The sequence below is a fragment of the Barbus barbus genome, assembly GCF_936440315.1.
Source record: "Barbus barbus genome assembly, chromosome: 3".
Taxonomy (NCBI): domain Eukaryota; kingdom Metazoa; phylum Chordata; class Actinopteri; order Cypriniformes; family Cyprinidae; genus Barbus; species Barbus barbus.
This window is the reverse complement of record NC_136731.1, coordinates 365,001-374,373: the sequence shown is the minus strand read 5'-3', so window position 1 is coordinate 374,373 and position 9,373 is coordinate 365,001. Positions and strand designations below refer to the sequence as shown.

At 39.1% G+C, this 9,373-nt stretch overlaps 1 protein-coding gene across 1 annotated transcript in view; it reads right to left on the bottom strand.

Annotated features, from left to right (window-relative positions):
- Nucleotides 1–807: 807 nt before the first annotated feature.
- LOC306856408 (guanylate-binding protein 4-like) overlaps nucleotides 808–9,373 on the bottom strand; it is a 12,203-nt gene continuing 3,637 nt past the window's right edge. Inside the window, exons 4-10 of the mRNA XM_079395683.1 lie at nucleotides 8,663–8,772; nucleotides 6,522–6,715; nucleotides 4,657–4,899; nucleotides 4,280–4,560; nucleotides 2,478–2,690; nucleotides 2,287–2,389; nucleotides 808–1,774 (exon numbers count right to left, since the gene is read on the bottom strand). Of these exons, the coding sequence (XP_079251809.1) occupies nucleotides 1,329–1,774; nucleotides 2,287–2,389; nucleotides 2,478–2,690; nucleotides 4,280–4,560; nucleotides 4,657–4,899; nucleotides 6,522–6,715; nucleotides 8,663–8,772 (1,590 nt within the window). The 3' untranslated portion in view covers nucleotides 808–1,328. The remainder of the gene's footprint in view (nucleotides 1,775–2,286; nucleotides 2,390–2,477; nucleotides 2,691–4,279; nucleotides 4,561–4,656; nucleotides 4,900–6,521; nucleotides 6,716–8,662; nucleotides 8,773–9,373) is intronic.

The window sequence follows — 9,373 nt, the reverse complement described above, 5'->3', positions numbered from 1 at the left end:
TAAATGTGTAATTAACTGAATATTGGTCTGAATTCACCCTTCCCCGGGAGATTGATTGACAGGGGATCTGACCAATCATAACTCAGAATCTGCTATTTTGTCTGTCAAACAAACCAGAAAGGAGAGCTGATTAACTTCAGTGGACTTGAACTTGAAAAATGGTGTGTATTGTCTCTCTGTGGTTGAAATGAGATACAAAATACCTTCTGATGTTCATTCATGTTTACTTCATGTTATAACTAGTAAAAAAGAAGATATGGTCGGTTCACGTGCTGCTTGATCTGAGACGCTACAGTGATACGTCACAACTAGCGTTGCAAAACGGTGGAACTTTTCAGGATTTCTTGGAATCTTCTGGGGATTTTTGGAAAGTTTACGGGAATTTTCCACCACTTTGCAGCCCTAGTCACAACCAGTGTTGAGGAGTAACTAGTTACATGTAACGGCGTTACGTAATTTAATTACAAAATAAATGTAACTGTAGTTAGTTAAAGTTACTAAGACAAAATGTGTAATTAAATTACAGTTAATGAAAATGTTAACGATTACAAAGGGGGTTACATTTGAATATTTAAACACATCCACATATAGATTTAATTTCGTGTGTATCGCCCGCGGTGTTTTCAGCCTCTGCCTCAATATATTAGTACATGAACACATAAACGATCTCTACAACTGATCTTAGTCACTTAATGAGCATTTTACCATTTCTTTTAAGAAAACTCATCATATATACAAACAGAAACCAATGTTCCAAGAAAGACACCAATATTTCAGGAGTTTTGTACACAGAATAGGACACATGCTTATTAGATAATCATCTTTATTTCCAAAGCATTGTTAGATGCCAGTGTTTCCAGTAGTTATGCAACGATTTGGGTTCAACAACAGTATCAGTAAACTATTTCTTATTATTTTAAATCTGCACTGAACTTCAGATCAGTCTTAAAGTATAAGGTGATACTAAAGTCTGATTTTGTAGTCATGTGTTCAAATATTATCATCTTAATTCAAGGATTTTGTACATTACTATTATGTTTTAAATAGGTGGGCTTGTAATCTGTAACTATTACATTTCCAAATCAACCTTCCCAACACTGGTCACAACACATTAGAGAGCCACAAAACGCTAACTAAGGTGGGCGGGTCTTTGCAAAGAGTCAATTACATGTCTGAATAATCATAGTTAGCACTCAGTTTAAGTGTAGTTTAACTGTATATGGAGACAATACTTTCAATGCTGTTATATGTAGAGGTACAGAATCATTGTACAATGCAATGAACTTACTGTAAAATGACATGCCTCTGATGATCAGAGTTAATGCATTTCACAAGATACAACATCCACCTGAAGAGCGCGCACTCATCTGGTGCTGTAAAGCCTTCATCTGTTCACTGTGCTGCTGCATCATCATAGCCATAGACTCCTCATGTCTCTTGTTGGAGTTCTCTAACAGCTCTGCAAACTCTCGAGCTCTATTACTCTCAGCTTCAGCGTTCTGTTTCTTGAACTCTTCCATCTCCTGGCTCATCCTGTCAGCCTTGTCCTGAAAGCCCTTCTCCAGCAGAGCGGCCTGCTCCTTCAGTTTGCTGTCCATGGCACGCTCAGCTTCCTCTCTCTGAAGCCTAATCTCCTCATCCATCTTCTCCCTCATCTGTCTCATCCTCTCTTCATTACTCTGTCTTTCTGCTTCCATTTTCTCTTGTAACTGTCGCTGCTCCTCCTCTTTAGCTTTGATTTCCTGCTCCAGGAGTATGGCTTTCTCTGTTTCCTCTGGACATTGACAAAAAGAAGAGGAAGGAATGAGGAATGAATGCTTTACAGATTTGCTTTACAAAAGACTCAAACCATGAGATTAGCAGTCTATTTTATTGTAAGGCAGATATAAACTGCAAGGTAAAATATTTAAAATTATTCATAGCACTTCAGTGAAAGACTTTGTTTTTATCTATAGAGTGCTTTTTTGAGTTAACATACTGAATATAACATTCAGGTTCTGGCCCGACTACAACAGAGCCTGAAGAGTTACAGGTGCTGGCCTGAATCACACTGTTCTTGATTCATAATGATAACGGCATGAATAGCCCCCTGAAATGTACACCTGGGACTGAAGTTGTTATCTGAATGATGTTATCTGTTCTCTGAAAGCAAAATTATTCTTGGACTCTTGAAACTGCTTCTACCATTTATTGCATTTGAAGCTTATCACCTAAACAAGTACCTACACCGTTGAGCACCGCTTTCACAAGCAACCTGGTCAGAATTTAAGAATGGGGAACTCTTACCTTTAATCTTTTTTTCCTTCTCAGTCAGTTTTTTGTCGGCCTGCAGAATAGCTTTAGAATCCACAGACTTCTGCTTCAGAAACACCTCTAAGACCGCTTCAGCCTGTTGACACACACAGAAGCTCTATCAGAACATCTCAATGACTTCCATTGTTTTAAAATGTCATTAGGTTTTGCAATATAGACAAGACCTTGACTTCTTTATTGGTCTGGCTGTTGTATTTCTTCACAATGTCCTCCAGATCCTTGCAGAAGAGATCATAGCCACCAGATTTAGCATAGATGCCCTGTTTGAGTTTTTCATTCATTGTTGCTGAGAGGGATGACAGAAGATCCTCGCATCTTTTCTTTGAAGCTTGCTCATTTTGGCACAGGTATCCATCAAAGAGTTTATTAACTTTTTCCTAAAAACATACAGACAGTGTTTCAGTTCTTTGCTGATTTAGGGCTTGCTCTTTGGTCTGACTTATTCGGAACAAAACTGTCAGCACAAAATGACATACAGTGCCCTCTATAAGTATTGGAACAGTAAAGACAAAATTGCTCTGTTGGCTGTGGAGTCAAGACATTTGCAAATATGATTAAAAGATGAATATGAGTCAAAACTACAGAATGTCACATTTTATTAGCCGTTTCAACACATACATGTTTTACCAAATAAAGAGAACAGCACTTTTAGAGTTCATCCCACTCATTGATGTGAGCATAAGTATTGGGACAGTTGAACATAAGGCAGATATAAAAGATTAAAAGCTATTATTTAGTTGCAGATCCCTTGCACACAATCACAGCAGTGAGTCTGTGACCCATAGACATCACCAGACTCTTGCTCTCATCCTTTCAAATGCTTTTCCCAGCCTTTAATGCAGCCAATCCCAATTGTTGCTTGTTTTGGGGAGTTTCTGCCTTTACTCTCCTCTTCAGCTGGTGAAATTCATGTTCAATCAGATTTAAATCTGGAGATTGACTTGGGCAGTCTAAGACTTTCCATTTCTTTGCTCTTATAAATTCCTTGACTGAACTGGCAGGGTGTTTTGGGTCATTGTCCTGATGCAATATGAAGCACTTCCCAATGAATCTGGTGGCATTTTCTTGAATATTGGTAGGCAAGATGGTTTTGTACCCTTCCAAATTCATTCTGCTACTGTCATCATACATTAAGTCATCAGTAAAGTTGAGAGGGCCTGTTCCAGAGACAGCCATGCATCCCCATGCCATGACTCCACCTCCACCATGCTTTACAGATGAGGCTGTATGCTTGGGATCATTGCAGTTCCCCTTTCTTTCTCCACATTTTTGCTTTCCCATCACTTAAATAAAGATTCATCTGTGTCTCATCGGACCATAAACACAGTTCCAAAACTCGATCAGGTCGTTGTTGGTTGCTGGTGTCGCTGGTGGTTTCCAAACTCTTGATTTCTCCATGCCCTTTGTTTTTGCTAGAGCTCTAACTGACTTCCTCTTTTCTTTTAGCATCCAAATTGCTTGCTTTTCTCTCAAAGTCAGCTCCCTCGTCTTCATCCTGGTTTGTGTGTGTCATCATCGAATGCAGGATTCAGAATACAGAAGTAATGGATATAACTGATACGACTCATTCCCTGCTTTTAATATCTGAAGAATTAATGCAACAGGACACAGCTGATCTCTTAGAAAGACCTGAGAGGCAACTGCTCCAATACTTATGCTCACATCAGATAGAGGGATGAACTCTAAAAGTGCTGAACTTCTTAGCTGGTAAAACATCTATGTGTTGAATCACCCAATAATAAAATGTGACATTCTGTAGTTTAGTCTCATATTCATCTTTTAATCATATTTGTAAATGTATTGACTCCACAGCCAACAGAGCAATTTTGTCTTCACTGTTCCAATACTTTTGGAGGGCACTGTATATGAGAAGATGGAATCAGTGAGAATGTCCAGATATCATTCACTACTATGAAAGAACATCTCTTTATCAGTAAGCACCTCCTCAGAGAGAGATCCAGCTAACCTCTAGAGATTTCAGGTGCTCCCCGTCAGTGTCCCTGAAAGATCGAGTCATGAAGGTTTGTGTTGCCATGCCACTGAGACGTTGGTGTTCCGAGGACACAACCTTTAATTCCAGAGGGAAGGAGTTCTTCAGCTTCTCCATTCCACTCTGGTACACCTCAAGCCCCTCCTTCACCGCAGCTTGATTCTCAATCAGTGCCATGGCGATCACAGCATTCTCCAGACACGGCACAGCTCCACTAGAGATGGTGTCTGTGTATGTTTTTGCTAGATGACCCAGAACTTTCAAAGAAGGAAAGAAGTCAAACAAAATGATTGAGCAATAGATATTCCACTGAAAGCACATATGCAAGCTTTTCAAATGTCCTTCTGAATCACCTCTGCCAGTGACCGTGTATCCATCTTTCAGCTTCTTCACCTCACTCTTGTCAAAGACCAACTTGCAGAAACGTCCTGTAACCTCCAGGAACTCAGAGGAAAGGTCAGCAGGATCCAGTCTCTCCAGATGAGACACGTTCTCTGGGGCGGTTGGAAACGGGAACGTGAAGCATGTCCTGGAGGGGAAGAATTTTTGGATGCACTCCCTGGGAAGGTTGTGCTCCATCACTTTTTTGGATGTTCCTAGAAGAGATGATCAGAAGCTATAGCTTTTCTCAGTTCTAGAGATTTGTAAAGTTAAAAAACTTGTCTGTTGTTTGAGCAGAGTGTAGCTGATTCAGCTACTCTTCGGGGCCACATTGTCACTGGACTTTTTTTTCTCCACTTTGAACCCTTTTCATCCACATTTATTACAAATCTATGCTATCATCTAGGTGTCCAATCCTGCTCTTGGAGGGCCAGTGTTCTGCAGAGTTTAGCTCCAACCCCAATTAAACACATCTGCACCAGCTAATCAAGGTCTTACCAGGCATACTAGAAACTTCCAGGCAGGTGTGTTGAGGCAAGCTGGAGCTAAACTCTGCAGGACAGTGGCCCTCCAGGAGTTTTGGGCACCCCTGATCTACAGCAGTGGTTCCTAATTCCCATCCTCATACCACTGCTCTGCATATTTTGCATGTCTCTCTTCTTTAACACACCTAATTCATATAACCAGCTTGTTGTAAATTAATTGTGTTCCGATTGACATGGTCCTTACACAGTGTTCATTTTCTCCCAGAGCAGGGGAAATCCATTGAAGTTTACTTCACTGCAGAACAATCGTTCTCGGATTTGCGCTACATCGCAGCCTGCAGCGTCTTCACACACAGACAAAACTTACTATTGAAGTGACATAAATTACACCTAAATAAATACAATTTAAATTCACATCTCGCACACTTTAATGCCCTTTAAATGGAACATAATACGCTCCCTTCCAACTGGAATAATGGTGAAATATCCTGTGATGTCCACTTTGCAAGGCACTTACGTTCGGACAGAACAAATATCTGAAGTGTAAGTGATGCAACCCCCTGCTCTGGACATTTTGTATGTAAGGACTGGAATTTAGAACCACTGAACTAGAGTTGGAACAGGGAGAACACAATCTGCTGTGGATGAACAACACTGGTTCAGGGAGTAGATATGCTGACTGGGAGATAGAGGATTCCCAGCTGGAATCCCAGTTTCACTTAACCAATTAATGAAGTGTCTTTGGGAAAGGCACAGAACATCACTTGCTCCTGATGGTTGGGTTATGGCACCTTGCATGGTAGCCTCCACCAATTATAGGTAGATCTGACTTGTAAGTCCAGCTGATTCATTTATTTTAAATGTATTTCTGACAACAACAAAAAAGATGGCTAACAATGTTCTTTGTCTATACAGTGATAAGTTTGAAGATTATGCTTCTCAGCTATTAGCGTACCTCTAACTAGTAATGGCTCTGTACTAGAGTTTCAAATAAAACTGAATCTTTGGGTGATCTTGGATTCTTTTTTGACATTTCACCCCCATGTGAAACATATAGCTAATACTTTTTTTTTTTTTTTTTACTTTAGACATATTGCAAAGTTGCATCCTAAGCTATCAGTTTCAGTAGTAGAAAAAGTGATTTGAAACGGATATCTTTGTCTTTTTTTATAATTTAAACAAACTGCAGTACACCCAAAACTTGGATCTTAAATAGAACCAGAATAAGTGATGTAAGTGTAAGAAAGATCTGTTGATAAACCATTAAATTTGGAAAAACTCATTACAAGAGCTCATTGTGATAGTGATTGTGAGGGCTCTTAAAATAATCTTTTGTACCATATTTAAATTACCATGTTTCAGCTTCAGAGCAAACTCTAGATAATCATTCTCTGTTGCATCTTTCCCATCAATCTTTCGCTCCAGGGTGAAGTCCCTCACTGCCCAGATGAAACTGGGGAAGAACTTCACAAACTCATTTGAATCATCAACATCCTCGTCTGATGATGATTTGACCTTGATGCACTCTGTTAGTTCAGTAACGTATCTGATAGTTTGTTTAGGTCTGAACACAAAGTGACTGTCCAACATGATTCCAATAGTATTTGTATGTATTTTACATTAAGTGTGGTTCTACCATGTACATTTACATAGACAATAAAATGTATAATATTCATTTAACAGCAGCTAAAACATTTATGAACAAATTTACAGATGTACACATTTACAAACCCTTATCAAATCCTATCACTCTCAGATAATGATACTATTACATAAGATAATGCTCTATAGATCCCCTGAGGAACAATTCCACTCATTCTTTTCTATAGAAGAGGAAGAATTGTATAAAACTTGTTAAATCATCTAAAACAACATTGTAGTGAGTGGGGCGGGGCCGAGAGCCGTGGGAACGGAGTGAGGCCGGTGGAGGAGCTCCGGAAGGATAAAAGGAGGAGTGACGACAGTGGAAGACGAAAGAGGACCAGGCCTGGACTTTATGTTGTGTTTTGTGTGAGGCAGTCGTCCGTGAGGGGCTGCCGCTTTACTTTTGTGTTTGTTTATTTTGTTATTAAAGTCTTTAAGTGTTTGCCGGTTCCCGCCTCCTTCCCGATCTACGAACTTTGTTACAAACATGTATGTTAGACCCAATATTATCTAAGCTAGTAAAAGAGGTGTTTCTAGAAGTCATAGATTCTCTTCTGAATATTATTAATTTGTCAGTGTTATTAGGATATGTCCCAAAAACCTTCAAACTGGCTGTTATTAAGCCTTTCTTTAAAAAAAAAAAAAAAAAAAAAAACTTTATCCTAAAGAATACTAGTTAATTACAGACTTATCTCGAATCTCCCTTTTCAGTCAAAGATACTAGAAAAGGTAGTATCATCACAACTATGTTCCTTCTTTGAGAAAAATTGTATCTATGAGGGTTTCCAGTCAGGATTTAGACCGTATCATAATACCGAGTCTGCTCTCATTAGAGTTACAAACGACCTGCTCTTATCATCCAATCGTGGTTGTATCTCTCTATTAGTGCTACTGGATCTTAGCGCCACGCTTGATACTATCAATCACAACACTCAAGTATTTAAGTAGACTACACATTTATGTTGCCATTGTTGGAATTGCATTGGCCTGGTACAAATCATATTTATCTGACGTCATCCATTCGTATCAGTGAATGAAGAGTTATCATATCGATCACAAGTACAGTATGGAGTACCACAAGGCTCAGTACTAGGACCACTGCTTTTCACGCTTTACATGTTAACCTTGGGAGATATCTTCAGGAAACATGAAATGAAAAAATTAAAGTGAATTGATGTGTGGCTAAGTATGGTGGCCCATACTCGGAATTTGTGCTCTGCATTTAACCCATCCAAGTGCACACACACAGAAGTGAACACACACACACCGTGAACACACACCCAGAGCAGTGGGCAGCTATATTGCTGTGGTGCCCGGGGAGCAGTTGGGGGTTCGGTGCCTGAAACTCGAACCCGCGATATTCGTGTTACAAGTCCGACAAGTTACAAGTCAAGTGTGCAACACTACTCTATACATCACTCTATACTGTTGTATAGCACCAGACAGCACTTCAAATTGACTGTGTTTGGACTACTTTGGTACTGCTCGTCACTTTTGGAATACGTTATTGTGATTACATTTGCCTGTTTATCATGTTTTTTCTATATATTGTGTATACTTTAAATAATTTGTTAGGTTTAGAGATAGAAGAAGGTTTAGCTGCCAAAAACTGCATAATGGAATATTGTGATAAAAATTAACTAACTTTTGCCAGTCATGTTTTTACATTGTGAATGCTTTATGTCAAAAATATATTTCTTTAGTTACATGTACTACAAAGCAAGCACATTTGCACATTTGTCCTTTGAAAAATGGTGGTAAACATCTGAACAATATCTTACTTTTGCAAATAAACAAATAAATTAATTAATTAATGGATTAAAATCTAGATAAACGTTCAGAAGGATACTGCAGCTCCTCTACAGCCCTGTTGTCGATCGTCCCTCGACTGTTGTAGACCAGAGTGCTGCTCAGTAACACAGCCAGACTGAAGATGTTGGTGTCATGCTTCGAGTCCCCCTAAGATGCAGAACCACATTTGTGAAGTTAGAATAGTAAACTGGAAATGGCCTTGAATTTGCATTCACCTTCAACTCAATGAAAGGTACTCACACAGCTACAGGCTATAACATTTAGTGCTCCATTTAAGCAGGTCGAGATGTCCCCATCTCCACTTTACAGCACACTAGCAAGCTAACGCTACACTGAAAACATCTGTCCATTCTCAAAAGCCAGCAAAATGTTGAATATGCGACCAAAATAAAATATGCACTTGGAAAATAAGTTCAGACCACTTATTTGCATACCGAGCTGGTTGACAGCTGTTATTGTACAGTCACCCTTTTAGATTGACTATCTGTAATACTATCTATAAATTTTATTTTAGGCAAGACGTGATGTTTGAGAAGGCAAAATTTATCAAACAGACTATAATCACCTCACTAATCAAGTTTCCATTCAGATTTTGCGCTGTTTTGTCGTCGACAAAGAGATATGCGTTAAAAAAAAAATTGTGAAATTTGCTGTCTACAGCCTGTTTCCATCAAACTGGCCTTTTACCGATAAAATGGTGTGCGTCATTACGTCATCCCTAAAAAAACGAATTGTTGCATAAGTCTTG